Source organism: Condylostylus longicornis, unplaced genomic scaffold, assembly GCF_029603195.1.
Source record: "Condylostylus longicornis isolate FDR11 unplaced genomic scaffold, ASM2960319v2 ptg000040l, whole genome shotgun sequence".
Lineage (NCBI taxonomy): Eukaryota > Metazoa > Arthropoda > Insecta > Diptera > Dolichopodidae > Condylostylus > Condylostylus longicornis.
Window position 1 is genome coordinate 6,721,759 of NW_026578009.1, and position 27,025 is coordinate 6,748,783.

General features: G+C 23.9%; 1 protein-coding gene across 1 annotated transcript in view; it reads right to left on the minus strand.

Annotated features, from left to right (window-relative positions):
* Positions 1-2,298: 2,298 nt before the first annotated feature.
* Positions 2,299-27,025, minus strand: part of LOC129609742 (tubulin alpha-1A chain) — a 34,447-nt gene continuing 9,720 nt past the window's right edge. Inside the window, exons 2-4 of the mRNA XM_055521857.1 lie at positions 8,722-8,944; positions 6,962-7,263; positions 2,299-3,426 (exon numbers count right to left, since the gene is read on the minus strand). Coding sequence (XP_055377832.1) covers positions 2,605-3,426; positions 6,962-7,263; positions 8,722-8,944 — 1,347 coding nt within the window. The 3' untranslated portion in view covers positions 2,299-2,604. The remainder of the gene's footprint in view (positions 3,427-6,961; positions 7,264-8,721; positions 8,945-27,025) is intronic.

The window sequence follows — 27,025 nt, forward strand, 5'->3', positions numbered from 1 at the left end:
ACCAGATTTTTAGGTTAGAACAACATATTTTTAGATGTCTTGAAGCACCAATATTTATAACCTGGCAAATGAAATCAAGTGCCAATGCTGAATTCTGGAAATTCATTCGAATTGGTTAGCCATTCGCTTTGCTGTTTTCTATTATGTTTCAATATTAGAGAAATTAAAATTTAAATATTAGAGAGCGATTCAATGCTTTTGTTTTTTTTCGCGATCTTTTTAAAACAAAATTGTATGATTAATTTTGAAACTGACCCATTTCATTAATTTTGAAATTGACCCATTTCCCTAATGAAGCCCATTTGTAATTTTAAAATTCTTTTATTTCCAAAGCAATGATAATGTCAGTAGTTGGAATTGAAATTTATAGTCAGATAGGGAAATAAATATATACATACATACTATAAAATAAATAACAGAATTGTTTGTTGCTCTAGACCCAAACGGACCCAAATATTTCATTTTTGATTAAAATGAGTTTAGGTCACTTTCAAAATAAATCATTCAATTATGGATAAAGCATTAACAAAATTATATCTTTGCAAATCTTGGTACATCAAAAAATGTTATATGTGATACGAGTATATATGTATCAAAGAACCTTATAACCTAAATGTTATAATTATACAAAAAAAATTGTAAACAGTGAAAAATTTTTTCATTTTAAAATAAATTTACGTTTTTTTTTAAATAAAATAAAATATTTTAGATTTCACAATCATCTTTTAGTAATAAATGTGGAATAAAGCCGGTTCAAAAAAAGCTTACCTGAACCTATGCATTCGAAACCAATTTTTCTGATATTAATTCTATTTTTTTCTGAATACTTGTAAAGATAATTTCAATATTATTTGCATGCGTATGCAGATGCACTTGATGACACAATTACATTTTTCAAGGAAGTAGGGTCACACAATTTTTGATGTAGAAGTTTATACGTATACGATGCCAAATTCCAATTAACAACTAAAGTAAAATATTTTTAAAAAAATATTAAACAATGATAATGACATTTTTGTATGTCAAGTTGACAGCAAAATTTAAATTTAATTTAAAAAATTTTTAAAATTTTATAGAAAAAAGCAGGTATGTATGTATGTACAAACATAAGATGTATTGAGATTTAGATGGAGAAAATTTACAGTAATATTACTATATAAATGGACTGGGTATTAATTTTACACTTACAAAATATCAGAATGTCAGTTCATTAGCCCATCTCTGCACTCTTGTATCTTCATTCACTCTTATTCGATTTTAATGAAAATATAATATGTTACCAAGTTTATATGCAGCTTCAAACTCATTTCAAACAGATTTTTAGCTCATATAAATGCAACTTGACTTGAAATTTTCAAATGAAGTCGATTCGATGAAATTATAAGCTTCGACTGCATAATGAGGGGATTGTAAGATTGAAAATTATAAATTAATATTAACTTGACAAATTAATATAAACTCAAGTCGATTTCAAGTAATATTATTTTAATTTGTATTGTGTATACATACATACGTAGATTGCAATTTCAAGACAAGTACTCGATCCGCCATGTATAAATGAAGTGTGTGTGTGTATGCATATTTTAATTTGCTTTATGAACACAATAAATTGATTATTTGTGTCTTTATGAATACCTATAGTTTCATTATCTTTATAGAGCCTGCATATTTTACATTTTTGCTCATACTTTTAAAACAACATTTTTTTTTCTCACTCCACTTAAGAGCATTAGGATCTTTTTCTAGAATTTAAAGTCAAGTATCAGTTTTATAAGTCTATGAAATAAATCAGCGGTGATTGCTGTAGTTTTTTATTTATATTAAATACTGAAGGTTATTGATTTTTATTGCTTATTTTTTGTTAGCATTCGATTTAACACATTTCGATTAATAGATTTAATAGAAATTTTAAATACTTGAAAGAGCAGAAATTTGAAATTCGTTAAATTTTTTTTGAACTTTGTGTGGATATCGCTATAGAAAGCAGAACCTGTATAAATAATTGGAGGTGTGTACATATCTGTGAAGTAACGAGTTATTTCCTATAATTAAGTGTAATTTTGGTAAATATTTGGAACCCCGCTGAAAGTATTGATGTTTTCAATATATTTGGATTTAATTTTAAAGGTTCGCAGCAGCATTTTGTGAATGAATTGGTTGTTGAAATCTAGACTTGATTGTCGAATTCAAGGTAGTACATTTAATTAATTTTTATACTTGAATTATTAAAAGAAATATATTGAAACAGTTTGAAATATTTTTTTTCGTGTTTTTATTAGTATTTTTCAAAATATTAAAAATACAAAAAAACCCTCTTAAAAAGCTTTTAATTAAAATAAAAATTGCAAATGTGAATCAAAATGAGAAATAATAAATACCTACTATTAATTAATGTAATATTTGATTTTTTAGTTCTTTTTTTTTAAAATTAAATATTATAAAAAGAAAATTTAAGATTTTTATTGCAAATTAAGAACAAAATCGATTTGTTGTCATTTTTGTAAGCTTTAATTTTAATGCGCTGTCATTTTGTTCTTATTCTACTTTTCTTTTTATTTCGTTTTTATGTAAATTGTTCTGTTTTTTTTTTTTTGTTGGGTTCGTTTAATATTCATCACCTTCTCCAACTTCTTCTGTTGAGTCAACACCAACTTCTTCATAATCTTTTTCCAATGCAGCCAAATCTTCACGTGCTTCAGAGAATTCACCTTCTTCCATACCTTCACCAACATACCAATGTACGAAAGCACGTTTTGCATACATTAAATCAAATTTATGATCAAGACGTGCCCAGGCTTCAGCAATAGCTGTTGTATTTGATAACATACAAACAGCTCTTTGAACTTTTGCCAAATCACCACCTGGTACAACAGTTGGTGGCTGATAATTAATACCAACTTTAAAACCAGTTGGACACCAATCAACAAATTGTATTGAACGTTTTGTTTTAATTGTTGCAATTGCAGCATTAACATCTTTTGGTACAACATCACCACGATATAACATACAGCATGCCATATATTTACCATGTCTTGGATCACATTTAACCATTTGATTAGCTGGTTCAAAGCATGCATTTGTTATTTCAGCTACAGTTAATTGTTCATGATATGCTTTTTCAGCTGATATAACTGGAGCATATGTTGCCAATGGGAAATGAATACGTGGATATGGTACAAGATTTGTTTGAAATTCAGTTAAATCAACATTTAATGCACCATCGAAACGTAATGAAGCTGTTATTGATGATACAATTTGTCCAATTAAACGATTCAAATTGGTATATGTTGGTCTTTCAATATCCAAATTACGACGGCAAATATCATAAATAGCTTCATTATCTACCATAAAGGCACAATCAGAATGTTCTAATGTTGTGTGGGTTGTTAAAATTGAATTATATGGTTCTACAACAGCAGTTGATACCTAAAATAATATAATAATAAAAAAAAAAAGGTTATTTTGTAAATTGTGAAAAAATTTTAATTGGCTAAATTGCAAAAAATTAAAATTGTATTCATTTTTCCTTAACATTTTAAAGACAAAATAAATTTTCAATTATCATTGAATTGAACCAAGTTGTCTGTAGACATTTTGTATGTTACAATAATTATATAAGAGCGAAAGGGTATTTTCAGCTTAATTAATATTATATTTATTCTTTCGGATGACGTCAATGTACATATTTCATATTTACTTCAATTAAAGTTGAACAAGTTCAAATTTTTGTTGTCATAAAATGTATTTTGGTTTAAAACTTTGCTTATTAGTCAGATTATCCTTTAAAATTGTCTGGCCACTATTTACGTTTATTTAATTTTGATTTGTTAAGAATTTAGAGTTGTCTTTTAATTGTGCACAGTAAAGTTACTGTATTAAAAATTTTTGGTTATACTTATAAATATTTACAATATCTAAGAAAGGACCTCTTCCTCACCAAATTCAGTTTTTGTTAATCGTTGTGCTTCTTGAATATTATATTAGCTCTTAAGTTTCCCAGCTATGTGCGCTCTTACGTTTGTTCGTTCTAAAGCTTTTCGTCATTTCAAAGAATATTAAATTTATTAAAATATTTCTCAAATTATTTGAAAACAAATTAAATAAATTGTCAACAACTTTAATTTTATACCCCCATCTCTGTGCCATAATTACTGTTAAAGTTTGATTGCTTTTGAGAATAAATGAAAAATTAGACTTTAATAATGAGGAAAAAAGTGTTAAACATAAATTCAATTTTTATGGTTTTGATATTTAAAAGCATGTTAACTAGTATAATAAAATTTTATATAGGATGATTTTAATTTCATTAATCATTTCTGAACAAAAAAAAAAAAAAAAACGTAAATTGTTACAAACAATTACTCACATTTTTATTGTTATTGTTATTATTTTGCCCTCAATTAGAAAATCGCAACAAAAAAGAAAAAAAACAAAGAAATAGAAGAAAATTTTTGCTTTAATTTTCACCAAACAGAAGTGAAAAAATCAAATTTTTCAACATTTCTACAATTTGACTCGGTTTTGGATCGTAACCGTTTGGTTTTTTTCTACAATTTCTTTCTTTTTTTTCTTTTTCCTAGTTAATTTTTTAAATCGCTTTTTTTTCATTCCTTTATTCTTTAAAAATTTTTTTGTTTCTCTTTTTTACTTTTAACATTTTATTGAGGTGATTGACCAACTGATTTTTTTCACTTCTCAACACATACCCAACATAAAAAACTTTTCAAAAGTTTTATAATTCCTCCTGACTATTTAACTTTTATACTATGATTTATATATACATACATACTTACATATTATATGTATATATAAATTAGGTATAAGTACCATATAGTTTAACTATTAATATAAGTAACTACTAGTTGTAAATTTTAAATGGGGAAAACTTATTTGTCTTGATTTATCTTTAAAAAAGAATCTAACGAGTTGTTCTAAAAAAATTATAGTGCACTATTAAATAATAAAAAAACAAAAATATAAATAGGAGTAAGTAGATTTTTTTTTACTTTTTAGCACTTTTCCAAAAAAAAAAATTTTTCAAAAACAAATCTTGTTGGGCCGTCCGTCCGTCCGTCCGTCCGAGAACCTTTTTACAAAACTTTTATACCCTTTAAGATAGGCAAATGAAATTTTACATATAGATCGATTTTTAATAAGTTAGAAACTTATTTCCGCAGAAGAAAATTTTTTTCTATCCCCCCCCCCCTTTCACATCGTAAGTCTGATGTTATAGCTCCTGAAAATCCTTAAAAATACCATTTTTTGATTATTTATTGCAAAAAAATTACAAATATTTTTTTTTTTAATTTTGCAAACACAGAAAATTAGTGGTTGGATTATTTGGCCCGCGGCATAGCAATAGTTAAGCATGGAAATGACAAAATGGCCATTGAAATTAAACGTTATCTAAAATAGGTTTTTTTCAAATTTTTTAACATATAAATTAATAATTTATTTTGTTAGAAGAACGTTTTTTTACACATCCATCCCCTCTCAAGCTATAACCGTTCGAAATTCGTAAAATTAAATTTTATTCCCGAAATTTCAAGCTTTTCTAAATTTCTATAAACGCTAAAAGCTAATGGTACCATCAAAATATGCCATTCACCCCTAAATTCGAACATTGTGGCAATGTCTCTTTTAATTTTTATTGTCTCATCCTATGTTTAACATGTATGACATATTAAAAATGTAATATGTAGATTATTTTTAATAGCAGAACTTTCATTTGTTTAAGGCAAATGAGCTTCTTTACAAACCTTTAGTTTTATTCAGCTCTATTTTTGTTTTTGCGTTTTTTTGTAGTTTTGGGCTAACTTAATTTTATTGTAATTTTTCTGTTTTATTTTGGATTTTGTTTAGAATACAACAAAGCATAAATGTATATGGGCTTATAATTATTGTTACACGCAAAGAAAATTAGAATTGAAATATTTTTGCATTAAAATATTAAATCTTTCAAATTTGACAACTATTGTCATCTACTGATTTTTATTTTTTCATTTAGATTAGCTCTTCTTTCACATGTGTACTTTTATTTATTCACTATCGCTATTTTCGATTCTACTTATTCCATAATATCCTTTTGTCTACACTCAACATAGTATGAACAATTTATCAAGAAAAAATAAATTATATTATATGTATATTAAGGACCAGCTGTGCTTAATTTATTCGGGTGAAAATTTGCATCAAAGCTCGTAATCCTAGAACTATGCAAAATTTATCAAATGTATTCGAACATTGTAAATTTGTTCGCCAATTTTGTGAATTTATTCTATTTATTGGTTTTATTTATTTTAAATCGAATTTTAAATTTACATTATTATTAATCCAACATTTAAAAAAATTTATAAGAATAAGAATTTAGTAAAATTCTACAATTTTTTCAGTTGCTTTTTTTCTGAGTGTTTGAAATTTTATATTAAATCATATATATATATATATATATATATATATATATCAAAAAATAATTCCCGTTTAATGTTTAACAACTGGTAAAAGAAGTTCTTTAAAAAAATTTTTCTATTGTACCTACTCCCCTTTTACATAACCAAACCATATTTATAATGGTAAACCATTATTTTAGTATTGCGTGAGTAAAAATAAAAATTTACAAAAAAAACTATAGATACCTTAATAAAAGTATAATAATGGTATATGGCATAGTTTCGTTCTTGAATGGATTATAATCCGGATAAAAGATAGAGAGAGCGAGAGAAAAATATAAGAAAACTACAAAAAAGAATTGATTATTTTCCGAGGAATTTTCTTTTCCACAAAGAAATTTCTACTTAACAAAAAAAAATTATGTGATTTTAACATTTTTGATATGTGCGCGAACCGCCTTCATTTATGAGCTTCATTCTATATGATAAATTTAAATTATAAATTAATATTGCTACTCTTAAAATTGTATAAAACACGTAGCACTATAAATAAAATTATGTAATAAATTTACCTGAGGAGCTGGATAAATTGAAAATTCTAATTTAGATTTTTTGCCATAATCGACTGATAAACGTTCCATTAATAATGATGTAAAACCACTTCCGGTACCACCACCAAATGAATGGAATACCAAAAATCCTTGAAGACCAGTACATTGATCAGCTAATTTACGAATACGATCTAATACAAGATCAACAATTTCCTTGCCAATTGTATAATGACCACGGGCATAATTATTAGCAGCATCCTCTTTTCCAGTAATTAATTGTTCTGGATGGAAAAGTTGACGGTATGTACCGGTACGAACCTCATCTGAAATAATATTATATTTATGTAGTACACAATTTATAATAGAAATTAACTCAAAGTTAATAAAAAAAACTTCTTTTAAATAAGTAACCCCTTCGTCAGTTTTTCTGGCATATTTTAGGAAAATATGATTTTTTCAAATTGTAAAGAATAACTTAAATTTTTAAGATTTTTAAAATTTCCTCTGAAACTTAATATGTGGCAATTATAAAAAAATAATAACGAGGCGATCAGAGCCGTGGTTTATAAAATAACACTTTCCCATTTAATAAATAGTTTTGAAATTTGTTATTGTATTTGTGTAGAGTTTTGGATCTAAATTGTAAATAATAAAAATTTGAATGCAATTTAGAAATTTTCCAGGAAATTATGTATTATTCTTAATAATTATTCATAATAATTATTTATTATTCTTAATAGTGGTTAATTATTAACCAGTATTGTTAATTTCATTCTATTCTTCAGTTTGTCCTTCTGCCCACCCGTTCATATATTCTGTTTACAAAATTTTTAAGCTGTACAAGGTGGAAGGATTTTTCTTTCATAAAAAATTATAAAAACAAATGTCAGGCTATAGACTTGATTCTGTATAAATCAATTGTTATTTATGAAGAGTCTATCTCAAATTTTTCAAGTAATTTTCTAAATACACGCGATCTCGGATTAATCTCAATTTAAGAATAATTTATAGTTATCGATAAATATTTTAATTTACAAGAATAAAATATTTTTGTGACTTTTCCTTCTCGTGAGTTCAAAATGAAAATTTTCGGTTCCTCATTTCTTTGAAAATGTTAGCTCTGCCTATTTTCTATAAAAGCAAAATCCTGTTACCCAAAAAAGTATGCTTAATTAATTAGCAAAAAAAATACCCTTATGCTAATTAATTAGCAATAAAATTCAAGATTTCTCCGGAATATATGCAAAATTATATGAAAATGAGGAAATTATTTCAACACATCGGTTTTATTTACTTCAGCTTAAAGTTATAAAAATATGAGCCCTGCACTAAATTGCTAAAGGAAAATTTGATATTTTAGAAATCTAGAGTATGATGGCTAATTCAATTTTATTAAATATTATTTTTCACATATATTGACGGGTACTGGTCAAAAAAACAGATGATAGAAATTGAATGAAAAAAAAAATCTATTAGCAGGGGGAGCTAACAAATTTAATATCCTTATTTCTTGCTGTAACAACAAATGCGGAATAATCTCCGACAATGCAAGAATAAGATGACCAATGATTTGTAATTTCAATTTTTACCATTATAAAGAGCATTGACTTAACTTAAAAATTTTGTTCTATTAAAATAATTTTTTCTCTAAGAATTTTCCAAGCCTTCTATCTTGGAAAAGTTTATATAAACACGGGCAAGTAAATTGACAAACGGTTAAAATAAAAAAAATAATTTTTTTTGTAAATGTAATTCTAAAAATAAAATAAAGATTAAATTACCGACAACAGTAGGTTCTAAATCAACGAATACAGCTCTTGGTACATGTTTACCGGAACCAGTTTCACTAAAGAATGTATTAAATGAATCATCACCGCCACCAATTGTTTTATCAGATGGCATTTGACCATCTGGTTGAATACCATGTTCAAGACAATATAATTCCCAACAGGCATTACCAATTTGAACACCAGCTTGGCCAATATGAACTGAAATACATTCTCTCTGTAAAATAACAAAAAAATAAAAATAAAATAATTAATATTATAATTTATAAATAAAAAATTTATTTGTGCATGTGTGTGTGTCTATTATGAAAAAATTCTGCATACACTACATAAATTTGATACTTTTTGACATTTACATAATAATAAATTTCTCAAATAACATTTATGGTCTATAGGGTTGTGTAGTCATTTAAAATTTTTTTAAGTCTCTTCTTATTCTAAAAAATTTAAAATTTGTCATTTAACATGGAAATGAAAAAAAAAAATGATGCATTTTTTCTATTCCAAATATAGAAAAAAAATGTTATGAATTTTTTTCTTTTTTTTTTTGTAGAAATTTGGAAATGAGTGTGTGTATAATTTTACAATTTTATTTTTGAATTTCTTCTAAATTCTAGGCATGAATCGGTTTGCTTCCTCTGTGGAAGAGGCAGAGAGATAAAAAATCAAAAAATTTTTTATAAAATTTTTATTTTGTGTTTTAGTTTTTCACAAAAATCTTAAAAAAAAATCCTGAATTTCAGCAAGAATTTTTTTTTTTCGAAATAAAAATGAATTCGAAAATATTTTTAGAATTTTACTTGAAAACTTATCGCCCGTATAGTTCTCCAGAGTAATGAAGAAGTGATTTTGAAGAAAAAACAAAAAGGTATAGATGAGGAATAAATTTATATTTAAATATATGTGCGTCTGTGTGTGAATTCAAATTATTTAAATTTAAATTTATAAATAAATACTCCTTTAAATTTTAATTTAAAAGTAAATGAGAATTAAAATCTTCTCTTATCTTTGTTATTATTATTAAATTTTACATACGTGTACATACACACTTATACATAAAGACTCTGGATGCTACTTGATATATTAAGAAATTTACATGAACTGAAAAAATTTATTGCCTCTTCCATACACTACATTGCATTATAAAAGTAATAAAAGTGGACGTTTCTCTCAACTCTGCTTTTTTTTTTTTTAAATCTTTTATATTTTAGTTTCAAGTCTTTAAATTAGTTGATGAATGTCCATAACTTTTTAAGAATATAAAATATTTTTTAATTTTTGATGTATCACATACGAAAATTAAGTTTTACAGTAGGATCCGTCCATAACAAACATTTTGTACAAGTGACAATCTCTATATTTCGAGAGTAATTTATTTAATAGCGTAGAATTTTATTTTTAGATGATTATCAATACGATAAAGTTTCTGGATTGAAAATTTGAGTTTTAATATTGAAAATATACGATTATGTGCAGTTGATTTCCAGAAAATAGAATTATGAAGTAATTCTGTAACTTGTGTTTATATCACGTTTACAACAGGAATTACAAAAAGTGAAACTTTAAACGAAAGGAGTCTTGAATGTCAATTCCTTTAGTATACAAAATTTTGTATAGTAAATTTAAAAAAAAAACTATATAAGTATACATATACATATCTGCTTAAATATTTCTTATAGTTTGGTCATTAAAAACTACGTTAAATTAGATCTGCTCAGAGTTTTCAAAAAATTTACCACTTATCAAGTCTCAAGAGAAAATATAGGAATAACATTGCATATTTAAAAGATACTCAAAAAGTATAAGATTTCTATGTGCATCGCCTTGTTCGCTTGTATAAACTGCTATAATATAAATATAAAAATTCTAGCCACTCATATAAACTTACTAATTTTTGTCTAAAATTAAATAAAGTATTTCGTAGGTTTGGACTTTCGGGTAGTTTCAAAGACGTGCAAATTGGCTGCAACTTATAAATAAATAGGTCCTGTCGTCATTAGTTTCTAAAAAATAATGATTAGCCCAACAACTAATTACATAATTTAATTTCCTCTTGCTCATCATTATTCCTTTTCTCTCTTTTTTTAAATAAAGACGTACTTATTTTGCAATCCCATAGCCGTAATTTTAGTGTCTGATGGTCGTTTTGTCATTCAGCCAATCTTAATTTTGAATTATAATTCTTTCTTATCCTAAACTGTTCTAATATAATATAAACTGCTTTCCATTTAAAACTATTCCTGAAGCAGCAAATTATTTGAATATTCTTGTAATATTTTTTACATTAATTTGGCATAAAGTAAAAAAATTTACATATTGTAACTTTGTTAACAAAAATTCGAAAAATAGTATTTATTCAGTATTGCCAACATTGCTTGAACAGATTTATATTACATTGTAATTGTATACCTATTTCTATCCAAAAATTAATCGAAATAATATCGAGAAGTTACTGTTAATATTTTTGTATGTATGTATACATGAATGTATGCATATCAAAATGCATAACATTATAGAGTAGGCATAATGCACTTGTGGTCGATGACTTTTACATGATGAAATTTATTAATAGAAAGCAAACAACAAAAAAGAAAGCAAAAAAAAAAAACAGAATAAAAATATTAAAATTTCTTTTTGTTTTTCTTCTTAAATGCTTCTTTTATTTCAGATTTTCTGCATAAACATGATGGATAGGCATGTTCATGATGGCATATCAACCGTTGTGCATTGGAGAAAAAGAAAAAGAAAATATCTTAAATACAATTTTAGTATATAATGAAAAATATATGCGGTATGGTTTTTTATATAATATAAAAATAAATAAAAAAAAAATGAAAAACAACAATAAATCTATAAGTGAGAACCGTTTTCATTTTAAAAGAAAATTGCAATTTAAGTGGATTTTGTAATGGTCTAGACTCTATAGACTTAATAATGATTTTTCTTCAAGAAGAAGAATAGAAAATTTTCAAAAAAAAAAAAATTCACGATATTGAAAATTGAAACATTGTTTTTAAGAAGAAAAACTAAAAAAAAAACAAAAATAACAAAGAAACAACAAAATTTCACATCCTCAGATTGGGTCTATAATTGTAGGTTTATTCATTTTTTTTTATTTTATTCAAGTAATTATCGTATTGCAATATTGAAACAATAAATAAATTTCTTTGTTCTTCTTTTGCACATAATTGATGTTAAATTGTACTCCTGGATGTATGCATGTTTGTACCAATAATAATGCATTAGCAATTTTAAGTGTTGCTGCTCTTGAATATTTGTAAGAACACATACACATTTAAGCACATTTATACGTGAAATATTACTCATTTTATACATTTTCTTAATAATATATTAAAAAGAGTGTGCGTGATCAAAAGACAAAAATTGCTTTATGACTCTATATACATATGTTAAGCTGCAAATTCAATCGCATATCTGAACCGAATATGCATAACATGTTTGTATGTTTAAATATTTCATTATTTTATTCTTATAAAAATTTAATTAAATTTTTTTTTCATAAATTACTTTTTCAATTAGTTTTAAAATAAATTCAACTAATTGTTAAGTCAATTTGAGAACGCGTCGTCAAGATTATAATAATTTTTAATTAAAATTATTTTACACATAATATGCTCTAAGAATTTGTTCAACGATTCTTGAGGGTTTCTTTTTAAAAAATTATTTATTTTTGTTTTTATATTAATTTTTATTGGAAATGACAAGTACACAATGCAATTTATTAATTTTATTTTTTATAAAATTTTAAAAACTCTATACTCGTATATGAAAACAAAAAAATTTTATTGAAATAAATTTTTGTTTGGTTTTGAATTCTTATTTAATGAAAATAATTTTAAATTGAGTTCAATAAAACATTGTTAATAAGATTAAATTGGGAGTGAATTTAAGTAATATTGAGAAATTAATTTTAAATTAAAATTTTTATTATTGGCTTATTATTTTAAGTAGCTATGAACTTAAATTTTTAGTTCACATTGCATGCGAAATTCAAATCGTAGTATAGTTTAAAAAGAGTTGCTTCTCGGTAAAAAATATAAGCAAAAAATTGGTCATTTTACGAAAATTTATTGTTTCCACTTTTAATATGTTTGCATATATAGAATTAATATTGAAAATTCAACATTGGCTAATATTCTTAGTTCAAATTTAAAATTCAAAGAAAAAAATCTAAAATTTCAACTAAACTTAAGCACGGAGGGTGTTTCTCTTTGTAGTAGAAAATGTGCATGGAAAATAAATTATGATAGAGCAAAATTGCGTTCAGAAACCGTATTGTCAATTGATAGATCTACATAACAGTATACCGATGATAGGTGTCAGACTGTCAAAAAAGTCAAAAAAATTTGCTATTTTTTTCGATGCGCCCCTTCCTACACCCACACAATTTTTTTCCTAAAAAAACTCCAACAAATCACTATCGAGAGTTTTAGCACTTGGACCGGACCCTTCTTTTTTGGTAATAATTACTAGATTGTTAAAATTACCGGTATATTTTTTTTCCATTTTCCAATGTGATTATCTCAGAAAATACTCGTATTGTAATAAATTTGATAGTTTGTCATATATTTTAAAAAATTAAAAGAAATTTCAATTCTTCTCTTAAATGTTTTTTTTTCCTGAACGAAAGTCTAATTAAAATAACGCGCTGATCTGAATTAATGTATCATACCTAATAAGTTTTTAAAAGAATTCTCCTTTATTGAATTTTATTAAAATATTATTATAATGCATAATTACACGGTATACATATATGGGGTCGATTTTAATGTTGCCATAGTTTTGCATTTCTTAAAATAATTTTATGTTTGTACTATTTAAATTATTTTAAATTGAGTATAATTTGAGATGAACTTGTGCAAGATTAAAAACATGAAAATGAAATCCAAAAATTCAAAATAATTTAAGTCTTAATCTTAATTTTTTCATTGTGATTTGCAAATTTTTAATATTTTAAATTTAAGGAATTTTTAAATTGCCTATAAATTAAGAAAATACTCTTCTTAAGTTAACAAAAATTTAAATTTTGTACATTAATTTTTTGCTTCCTTAATAAATAATTTAAAATGCAACAAAAAAAATCCAATTTTCTTTAGTATCTATGAATAAAGTTCAGAATAAAATTTAGAATTTCATAAAAAAAAAATTGGAAATACATAATTAAAAATTCACTTTATTTATGCGCATAATTTAATAAATGATTTTGGTCATGACACAAAAAAATTAGTCTTACTCGTATTAAAAAAAATTTTGCTCTTAAATTAAAAGACTTTTCAAATGTATTTTGAACACCTACACTTAATTTTATAATAGACCTTTTATATAAGTGAAAATTAAAGGCAAAAAATATAATAATAGTAGAACATAATTGTTACATAAATTATGATAAAGTTAATATTTTAAAAAATATTCAAGTATAGTGTACACGCACCATTAGGCAACATAATAAACTCTAACATAAAGAGTGTACACAATAAAAGTTACAATTTAACCACATACACATAGTACCAAAAAAGGGAAGTTTACCTCATCAAAATTAAGAATAAATTTAAAAAAAGAAACAAAAAATAATAATGTTTCCTAAAATATCAATCAACTATTATCATTACTATCACTTTATTCTCTAAACGCACGCATACACTATTAAAATAGTGACATGACAATCCCACAACTTAATTCTATATAAATTTTTCTAATTATGTTTCGGATGAAGTACACAAAAAAAAAATTATGGTATTCTAAATATGATCATAAAATATTAAACAATAGCGTCATCATCATCATAATCATCAAAATCATCATCATTATCATTCATTGGTAACATTTATATTGTGAATCATAGGCCATAGCATATTATATAAGATCACTGATACGATGATACTAAAAAGAGACGATAAAATCATTTGTGTAAGCTCGCATTGCTCTCAATATGGAAAATTCAATTTCCTTTATATAGAAGATTTGATTTTAGTGGTTTCATTTCTTCCTTTTCCTATTTTTCTTTCTATTCGAAAAGTACAATGAATTTCGTCTGGTTAGATATTACAAAGTAAATGATTAAATATGAGAAAAAAAACTTGCAAAATATTAAAAAAGAAAAATTTAAAGAGTCATGGTTCATAAAATATCTTAGCAAATGCTCCAGAACGTTCCAAATTTCTTGATATATATAGAAACAGAAAACTTACATAAGTCACTTAAATTGTTCTTTAGACATTCTTATGAGTACACAATACAAGTACATAGATTTTAAACTAAGAATTAAAAGAATAAAAAAAATTAGAGATAATGAAGAAAAAATAAAATTTAATTAAGTTTAAAAAATTTTTCAGCTTCATTGAACATTTTTGGGGAATGGCAAAATAAAAATTTAATCTAAGAACTGTGCCTTAAACTGATCTGTAATTATTCAATAAAATATATTTTTGATAAATTTTTGAATTTGGATAACCTACCGCATTTTTCGAACGAATAGAACACCGGAAATATAAAATAAATACAAAGATTTAAAAGAAATGCGTCTTTAGAATGTGAAAGCGCAATCATAATTTATAACCTGAAAAATTCAATATTGTAATATGTGAGTTCAATTCGGAAACTGGTGAAATATAAGCCTTTGTGGAGCAGAGGCTATCAATAGGGTCAAAAAATTTTTGATTTTTATTTTAAAAAATTTTTGATAAATTAGAAATTTAATATTTTTACAAAGGGTTGACTTTGAATAAGATAAAAATTTTCAAATATTTTTTATAATTTATTTATAATCTTATATTCAATAGTGAAAATTGCATGTTTAGAACAAAATACATAATTTAAAGTCAAATAAGAACAGCGGAAACGAATAATTCTGCAATGAAATAAATGTAATCATTAAAATATTAATTTTTTATTAAAATAAATTAAAATTCTATATATGCAGTATGTATGTATGTGTATATGTAAACAATTTTATGCATTTTATGAAAATTTTTTTAATTAAAATTGTGGTAATTCTGTATTTCTGACAAATTTTCTTTTAATATCAAATATTTGTATAACAAATGAATATGTAATTGAAAATTGTTATACATATGTAAAATTAGAATAATATGGGAAGGTAAATTTCTATAATATATACATATATATGTACATATACAAATATTATTGACACAATTTTGATTTTATACATTGTATATTATCGTATATTTATGTTGTATATGGTATTGTTATACCAAGTCAATGATAATTTAAGAAAATTTTAATTATTAAATCAACAAATTGTATTTGAACAAATAAATTTAAATTAAATAATAATTTTTATACATTTTCCTGTTTTTGTATTTAGTCGTAATAATAAGCATTTTGATTTGAGCATTGAATAAAATGACAATTGAATAAAAGTAAGAAAGTGGAGTGTTAACACAATTAGTTAGAATCAAGGCTAACTAATTTGACCAAAGAAGTTTTAGTATACATACATATATAATTAATAACATTATTTGATTGTGAAAATAAAATTATATAAGTAAACACCAAATGTCACTGATGTTTAGATCTTTAGGTATCTTATATACAAGTTTACTAATCAAAAAAATTTAAAAACTAAATTAACATTCCTTCAGTTTCTTTTTAAATAAGGCGAAGAAAATTTAATGAATTGTCTACATTTATTTAATAATAAATATTATATGTATAAGACATTTTATTCGAGTTATATTTTATTATATTATATTATATAACAGAAAATATAAAATTTTTGTGTTTTTTTGTATATAAACTTGAATTTCCAAATAAAAATATAAAAATTAAATTACTTTATTGTTATATTAAATTGAATAATATAACACATACGTGTATTATGTTAAATTGTATATAATAAACTATAATAGTTGTATATAATAGTTTGAATTTTAAATATATCATTATTATGTAAATGAAAATAAATTTAGAAATCGAGTAACAAAATATATATACAAGATTTTATTTTCTTCTTCAAAGATTTCTATACAAAATATTTGTGCTCTATAAAAAATATTTCTAAGAGATTCTGTTATATTACACGATGTATGTATGTATATTAATTATGTATATTTATTCCAATAAGAATTCCACTTACATAATTTAAATTTATTATCAATGCTGATTTCCTGTCAACAGCATTATTTTTGTTTTTCGAATACACTATAGTAGAAGAGCGAAGCAGAGATTAAATTTTAATAGGAGTGTGTCTTTTAAAAATAAAAGATTTTAGAAGTTAGAAAAAAAAAAAATATTAGCTTTTGATTTAAAATGTTTAGCATTTATATTAAAGAGTGTAATGAATGGCATGGCGGAAATACCACGCAAATGTAATAATTTTAATAATTTGTTTTCTCTTCTACTCTGTTGTTTTTTAATTATAATTAATAATGAAAATGAAATTTTTATGTTAAACTCACGCAATATTTGGGTATGCCAAATATTCTTCTTTTTTTCCATGATGGGAAACTTTTATTTTTTATACAATAAATTCCTTGAATATTTTAACATTAATTTACATTCTTGGTCTTTTTAATATTAATTTCTAAATGTACTTTATACAGCAAACTAGAGCATTTCTGTTTGTTATTCTTGATTTTTTCATCAAAAAATTTAATGATAAGTAAATGAGAAAGTTTCCCAAAAAAAAAATAAAAAATTGTTTTACATTTAGAATTCCATTTTGCACAGGTTTGAATATGACAAAAAAAATTTAGAATGAAAAAATTCTTATAGGATTCATTCGGATGTCGTGCATTAAATCAAAAAAAAAATATTTTTACCCATACTTACTTACGCTAAAAAACTTATTTTTACATACAAATTACATACAAATTGTAATTACAATTGTAATATTTATTTTTGGCTTCTTTTGAAAGTTTTAAAATGAAAGTTAAATTTGATTTTGCATTTTATTTATTTAAGAAAGTTTATGTGTGCCTATGTACATACATAAAATTAAAAAAGTTCCTTCATAAACTTTCTATATATTTTTATTATTACTGTTCCCAAAACAGTTTACATGAGACTAATTATTTATAATAATTAATTATAGTAATTAAATAGAAAATATTGTGGGTATATTGCATTTTTATGAAATATTTATATAATAGGTTCTAAGGATGTTGGTAACCAGTTTGGTAGGCATTCTTTAACAAATATAACAATAATATTAAATTAGACAAGTTATAATGAAATGATAAATGTATTTGTTTATAAATTTGTATAATAAATATAGACTTTGGTAGGAACTGGTTCAGCTTTTTAGGAAATTTTGTTTAGAAAATAAAAATTAATATTTCTGTTCCTATATGAGTATTTATTTCTTCCAGGTCTTCCCAAGAAAAATTATGGCTTGTATGGCAGTTGTAAAATGAAAGAAATATTTTTCCTTAATTACAGGCTTTTTATATTAGAAATCTTGTATACTAATTACGAGTATTATACGAAATTAATAATTGTGTACTTTAAATTTAATAACAAAAACTCTATGCCCTGATTTAAGTAATTGGAAAAAGAAAATTAGAAAAAAAAGTTTGGTGTTCGGTGCATGTGCTAATTTACTCTTAAAAATTTCTGCAGTAGAAATGATGCAAGACTGTAAAATAATTATAAAATACTCAAAATTTGAAGTAAATTTTAGAAAAATTTAGAAATCTTTTCAGTTTATGAGAATAGTATAAGAATGTCATAAATTCTTTTGGGTTCCGAAGAATCCCAATTATCCATTCTTGACCGTAGATAGAAAATAAATAAAATTAAACTTAAAATAAATTGTTATTCTTAAATTTTATTTAATTTTTTTTAAGTACAGTAATTGAGTCTTATGTTGATGGACATATACATACAAAAATACATACATGAGTATATTTATGCGTGTACCTTTCTATTATACATTTTGAGTACTATATAATTTAGCATATAAAGGCTTATTCTCATTTAATTTTAATTGCTCTACTTATTTAATTAAACAAAAAAAAATTGTTGTTATTAAATTTGAGTTCATGACTATATGCTTTTGTATATACAGATTATATACATAAATATTCATGTTCACACATATTATATACGTATAGTAAAATTTAATGTCAAAATTAATTTTTTTTTTTTTTGATATCATGGGAAGTTTTTAATTAATTAATATCTTTAAATAATAATTTTATATATACTAGATGAGTTTTTTGAACATGAAAACATTTTTGAAAATTCCCATATGTGGGATGTTAAGATTTTTTTTTTTTCTTCCATATTTAATTTTCAAATCGAAATTTCTCGTTAAAACAATAAATTCATATTGTATAAGTAATATGAACACGCATTTTAATTTATATATATATGATTATATTCGATAAATTGTAGAATTTGGACTTAAGGTTTGGAAAAGTTCTCACATTTATTATTGATTTATACATTGTAAGTTGTCATTTTTACGAAAATTAACTATAGGGTCATCAATTTTTCTCCCTTGAAACATTTTTAATTTTCAATCAAAATTAATTTGTATGGGCGTTAAATGTTAATATTGTTACATATTTAAAATAAATTTTCATTAATAGTTTATAAGCTAATAATATAAGCTAATCTATATTAATTTGACCATATAGCAAACTATATCAATAATTTAAGTACTCATTCTATTCATTTTCTTGTGAAAAAAAGACAAATTTAATATTCAATTTAAATAAGTAAAATAATAATTTTATTATTACTTTTTAAGGTTATTCTGAACAAATAGCTTTTTTTTAAAACCACAATCAGAATTATAATGACTATATATGAAAAATAATTACATATAAGTATGGAAACATATTATTATATTTCAAAGAAATAAATTCCCTATACTAAAGTGATATGAATAATAAAAATCTAGACAATAAAATCAATGATTTGTAAGAAAGCACATTTCCTTTTAAAAAATTGAATCTAGATGACGCGTATAATGTCAAATATCCTGTTTTAGTCCTAATTAATAATAATTTTCTATTAGAATAATTCTCTTTAAGCACATAATTTTGCATAGATTTAGGCGAAATTTTAAATATTAAATAGCACGAAAATTGAATTTTACTACTTATTAATTTATTTACTAAATATTAATAATTAAGTTTAAGACTATGACAATACTGGTTAGAATATTAATTATAAGCTAACGCATAGAAAGAGTCTGCTCGCTTATTTTTTGCTTAAATTTTCAACTTTGTCCGAATTTATGTTTTCCATTTCTTTAGAATGGTGTTTTATTAACTAGCAGTAAAATTAGGACAAATTTTTGAATAAGAAGACTATTACTGTTATGTTTTGTATTTATAGAAATTCAATGGGGCCATTAGATGTAAAGGTATTGAAGATGTAAGTTAATATTCTCAAAATTTAAGGAATTCAATTTTTTTTTTTAAAAACAACAAAAAGACGAACAAATTAGTTAAAACTAATAAGCTTATTGTTTTAAATTTATCTGTAAAAATTTGCTAAAAATTCACTTACATATTTTCATGTGCCCTATGTAATAAAATTTCAAAAATTCTAAGCGATTAAAGTATGAAATATTCTTAGGAAAACTTTTTTATATTCTATATAGAGAGTGTAAAGGGAGAATAGAAAAAATTGAATTGATTATTTAATGTAGATAAGTATGAGTCATAATTTGTTAGTTGTTACTATTTGGTCGTTTACATTTTAATATGGTCAAGCAATGAATATTGATAACGCGAGGAAGATTTTAAATAAAAGATAATGTTAATGTATGTGGAATATTTGTTTCCTCGAGCACATATTAATAATGTTTGTTTTATTGCAATTAAAATTCCTAGTTATTTTGATTTTAATTAATTAATTTGTTTATGATTAGAACAAAAATGATGATCAAGGGACGAGTTTTGTGTTAAACCCATATAGGCACTTCTCAACTATAATGCAAAAAAAAAAAACTAGAAAATTATTATTAAACCTTATGCCAAATAAGAAGTAATTACATTCATTGATGTAGTTCTATAAAATATTCCGGCTACATGGGCCGAAAAATAGGTATACGTTCTTAGTTTGAGATTAAAAATCATAAAATTAGATTACCTTGTAGATTGCACAGAAGTTTCGCTTGTACAAGCATAAATTTGAAATGAAATTTAAGAAATTAGAAAATAATTTCATAAATTGAAGGTCTCTTCTAATTCTCGCACCTTTCATTTAGATTTAAACTTATATTACGCAGTAGAATCCATTCATTTTAAAAATTTGGGAAGATTTTTAAGTTGTAAAATTAGGGTATATAATCGCTTTTAATGAAAGACGAAAATTAGTTGCAAAATCAAAAATATTATTTCAAAAATGAACTTTTTTAAAGTAGTTATACAAAATAATAGCATTTTCAATAAAAACCTCCATATGCCGAAAAATCTGGCTATATGTGCATGTGTAATTGATATTATTAATACAGACAGATTAAAATCTAAAAGAATAATATTACTCACATACGAACGAGTGGCTACTCGGTACACAAAATGATGTAAATGTATGCAACTTGCGTATTTTTTTTCGTAATAATAAAATGTAAACGCCTGTTTTATAAAAGAATCACCCTAATTTTATACGCAATCATTTCATATACAAATCATTCTTACTAATATAATCATATAGTATTAAAATTTTCTATTGAATTAATTACATACTGAGATTAATATCAAAAGAAATATGGGCACGCGACTTAACATACTTATAACATATTCAATTTTGATTATTTTAATATTTTAAAATTTATTGGGGGTTCCAACACAATCTAATAATTACAGGACTGATGGGTTTATTCTTACACATGTATTTAACATGTTTAAACAAATTCATGTTATAGTTGTCAAAAAGTAATCGAAATATGCAATTACTGGGTACCATCTAAGAAAATGAGAATTTTTTGGAAAAATGCGAGTGCAATGACTTGATTTTATACTTTAAAATTTAATTATTTAATCAGAATTGTAGTTAAATAAGAAATTACAGAGTATAAGCAATTTAGTTTTTAGGTAAATTGAATGTTAAATTTTTTTTATATACGATTCCAAATTAATTGATTATATAACTGGTAATCGATAATTGTATACTAGTTAAAATTAAAGAGGACCATAAATTAATTGAAACCAATCTATTATTTTATTTTTTAATGCATTTTTTTAATCACAAAATTTTTTTATAATACAATAAATTTTGAAAAATAAAAGAAAAAGAACGGAAATACATTGTGAACAAGTACACATGTGTGTATGTAATTTTATATATTTATCAAGTACTTTTTATGGATTACTTTTTATACGATAAAATCATTCATAAATCGCTGGGTTAGACATTTTTTTCCAAGTAATATATCATGTTGGTATGTAATGTAGGCATTTGATTTTAATGATCAATAAAATTTAAAAAAAAAAAAATTGTAATGGGTAACGTACGTATATATGGAAAGGTTTTCGATAAATATATTTTATGTATATATAGACAGATACTTTATATATATATTATGCATATATGTAAAATTTTCTTGTTTGACTCAACTCCTCTTCAAATAAAAGAACGTTGTATGAATACCATTATTGTGTACCTTAAATATGTATATGTATATATATGTATCTAGATAAATCAAACAACTACGTAAATTATAAATAACTACCTTCCTATGCAAAAAAAGAAAAGAAAATTATTTTTCAGGATTTTAAAACATTTTTTATATTAGCGAACATTTTCTTTTGTGTGTAAATTTTATAGTAATTTGCAATTTTAAATATTATTTATGCCCAAATATTGATTCAGTTGAATATAGACTGAAAGATTCCTGAATATGCTCACTTTTTGATGGCATGCAAAGTTCTCCATTTCTGGACTCATATAGAAATTAAATTCAATTAACTGAAGCGAATATTTCTTAAATTTCTTAGATTTTAATTTGCCTTGCGAATATACTGAACCTATTGGCATAAATTGGGGCCTATTAAAATTAAATTTTCACTTGTGGCGTATAAGAATATAAATAACGGCTTTCTAATGTCGGTGTGTTGGTTAATTAAATAAACTGAAAAAGTGAGTGAAATTTTGTCACAGAAATTAAACTTTATCTTATGTTAATTCTTAACAATTGCTTACATACATACGTACATGCATACAAAATTTGGAATTTGTTAATATCACGCAGGAAATTGACAATACGTGTAATCAGTTATGTGTCAATCACTTCACATTTCTTATTTTGTTATTTTAAACTTTTTTTGAACTTAAGTTTAGGAATATCGAAAATCAAATGTTAAAGAATTTTTAGTTGTAGCATAAGATACGCCAGTTTTAAATACCTAATTTGTCTTCATTATGGGTCTGTCAATAAAATGTAAGCATGTGATTTTCATTTAGAGTTACCTTTGACAGCTAGGGTTTTTGTTGAAAATTGTCATATATACACACACTTATATATTTCTACTGTTTTATTTATTTTAAAAAATATATGTTAAAATGTATATTATGTTATAACACTGTGTTTGTACATGTATTTAGAACATATCATTGATGGCAAACATAAAAAAAAATTCTATTTGGTAAACACTGAACGAAAAATCAATGGTCATTTTTATGTTTCTTTTTTCTTGTTTCTTTTTTCTTATTATTCTAAATTTTATTATTTTATTCTTCATTAATATAAAAAGTCGTTAACCCTCTCTTTTTTTTGTTAGCTTATAAGAGAAAAAGAAAAAAAAAACAATTACTTTATGTGTTTTAAGAGTAAGTGAAAGGGAGTTTGAAATATTCAACTATACACACAAATGTTATGTTTAATAAAATTTTCAAGCTCAAGTAGGTATTATCCGTGTACACGCTTAATCTTGTATATTTTGTGTACTTACGTATAAATAGGTACGTACATGTGTTAATGTAGTACTCATGGTTCTTGATGAATGAATATTAGAGGTAGTCATTTCTACAATATCTATACCTATATTCAATGTTAATATTATTAGTCATTATTTTGCAAAATTTTAGCAAATATTTTTTTGCAATTCAGAAAACAGAACACAACTCTTTAAATGATTTACAAAGAAAAAAATGTGATTTTTAAGTTACACGTTTTTTGTTTCATACAGGGTGATTCAGTAGTTGTAATTCAAAAGAGAACAAAATTTTAAAATTAAACATGGAATAAATTCGAATTTAGTTCAATTAAAAGAATTCAGCAAAATTTTTTGATATTGAAAGCTGAACTAAATAGACTATTATTTTTTAACACAAAAATTCTAATATTAAATAATAAAACGTTAAATAGCGGGAACATCCTGTCTGGGTTAACTACACCACCGTATACTAATTGTGTGGAATTTCTATGTAAATTGAAAGAAAACAAAAAAAAATTTCAAGAATAAGATGTTAAAAAAAAATGTTCTTCTACACATTCTTTGAAATCGCAGTTAAAATATCATAGCAAAAATTTATAGAAAAAAGTGGAAATAAATAAAAAATCGACCTTTTATATTTATGTATGTAACGTACCTATATATGTGGCAGTTTTGATTAAAATATCTACTTAAGTATGAATCTATATTTGAATAACTACGTAATTTTTTGATTTTAACTGTCATGGACATTTGTATATACATAGCTATATAAATTAATATTTTCTAATTAAATATTCCGAAATATTTCGATTTAATTTTATACATACGGGTACAATTATAATATTTCGATCAATATTACAGTTTTGTACTTTTATAATTTTAATATTATAGAAATTGGAGGTCTGAGGTTATACTTAATTGTCAAATAAATCCATAAATTTATTCGACATAATACGGAACTTATTTAAAAGATTTAAGGGAACCTAAAATATACTTTAATATAGAATTTATATAGGAATACTTTTGTACATATACAATTTTTGTAGACACATCCGCTCATACAAAAACCTATGATAAATAAATTATTATTAGATTTTAACAAATATTTAAAAATTTATAGTTCGTTTATTTAGAAGAAAACCCCTAAAAGTATGCATTTTTGTATGTTTTACAAAAATATTTAACCACAGTTTGGAATGAGCATTTTGTATTTAAGATGTAATAATTCACTAAACTCCTGAAATGAAATTGGGAGTGCAATTTTCTAAATGTAAAATGTTACAAAAGCTTTTTTTGCGTAAAATATTCTTATTACATACTTATAGGGGCAAAAAAAAAAATAAAAAACTTCCTCTGATTGTAAATATATTCAGAGTTCCAATAAATAATTGTAAAAACAAAGCTTGCCTACCAGATTATGTAAACTTTACAAATTCTCTTCACTACTTCTTTGATCGGATTTCGTTGTATAGCCGCTGTATTTTGGAGGGCAGGTATATACATTCCTGGAATATTATACAATATGTATATGCTTCATTTACTTTTCGTGGTAAATTAATTACCGTAAAAATTAGCAATATTTTGCTAAACAACAGTAAATTTATGTGCAGAGCTTTAGTTCACAAACTGCTCTGAAAAATTTCAAGTTTAATTAATGAATTGTGTAATTAAGTTGTACAACTCAAATTTCGCTGATAATGTTGAGCTGTTTAAAAAAAAATTTAATTTTGTTTTTTTTATTTTTTGAAACCTCATAATTTAAATGGTCATATTTTTTTTTAGTAAAATGTACAAGCGCCTAAGAATCCTTTCAAATTTTCAAAAGAACTTTTCATATTAAAAGAATTTATAATTTCCGTTATAGGAAGTTCGCTCTAACTACTTGCATATCACAAGAAAAAACTAATTGAATATACACCATACCACATAAGCCATACATTATATATAAAAACCTTATTTTTGTTCTCTCGTACTTTCAAATTTATGTACAAAATAATTTAGAAAAGTCATAAAGTTTAAGGTATAAGCAATTTTTATTGTACAATTATTTCTTTTATGAATGATTTTGCCTCTTATATACGTCTAACTTCATATAGGTTTTTACGTATATACTGTGTATGTTTTACGTTTATAAGAAATAATATGAAAGTTAGTCGCCTCATTTCATACATAATGCTATCCATATACATACATGTATAAGAATTATTTTATAGCCGGCACTTTTGTTGCTTTTTCTTTTCCTCATTATATTTCTTTTTATACATAAAATAATGAGCATTCAAAAGAATAAATCCGAATAAAAAAAAACCTATTTAGAAACTAAAAATCAACTTACCATATACAATAAGAAATTTCTTTAATTTTGTATATAAGAAAATACAAAATGAATTTAGATGAAATAAGAAATGTGTACAAGTAAAGCACATAACAGAGACTAAAGTAATAACGATGACTTTAAAAAATAAATCTTAAGGCATAATCATAGACAACTTTAAACTCAAATTTTGTATAAAATGTGGCTGGCATACCGTATACGATTTTGTGGAAACGAATGGAAATGAAATCGCTTTTGTCTAAAATAAATTCGATTTGCTTCATTTTATGTATTGCCGATTCCTTTTGGTTATCTAAGAGCTTATAGATTTTTAATTTTTTTTTGACTTAAATGTGATTGGCAATATATTCATTAACATTGTTCAAACGCCCATTGTGTTATACAAAATCTAGCTAAATCTAGTTAGACCTAGCTAAATCAAGATAATTCTCCTTCAAATTAATGAAAATATCTGTAATCACTTTTCAATATCACGTTCTAACTATAAATATGTGTTTGTATAATTACTCAAACACAATATTTTGCCAGTAACAAAGGCAGACATGCATATATGAATATACATTCACCAGTACTATATAATGTGGAGAAAGGAAACTTATTGAAAAAGAGATTTTAGAATATATTTCAAATCTTTAAAATATTTATTTTTATATTTCAGCTTCTATTGTAAAACTTTAATTGTATGATAAAACAAAGAATGAAACACATATATACATAACGTATGTAGATATCTACCAATATTATTATATATATACATATAACCTACTTTAAGGTTAACACTTTACACTTCTCACCATACATTTTCTCTTAAACTATATTGAAATATAAAAGTGTATAAAAGTACAAAAGTAAAGCCCGTCGTAAATAAATTAAAATCTCGTACGAGTATATAAAAAATTTTCTATGTGAAACTCATAATGTTAAGTTGAATTATATATATGTATGTGTAAGTATGTACTTTCATATTTTCAGAAAGTAGCATTTTATTAAAATTTACATATTATAATTTGTTTGTTAATACATATATATAAAAAAAAAAACAAACTATCACAGCTGGTTTTCAACAATGAATTCGGAATGATACTATATT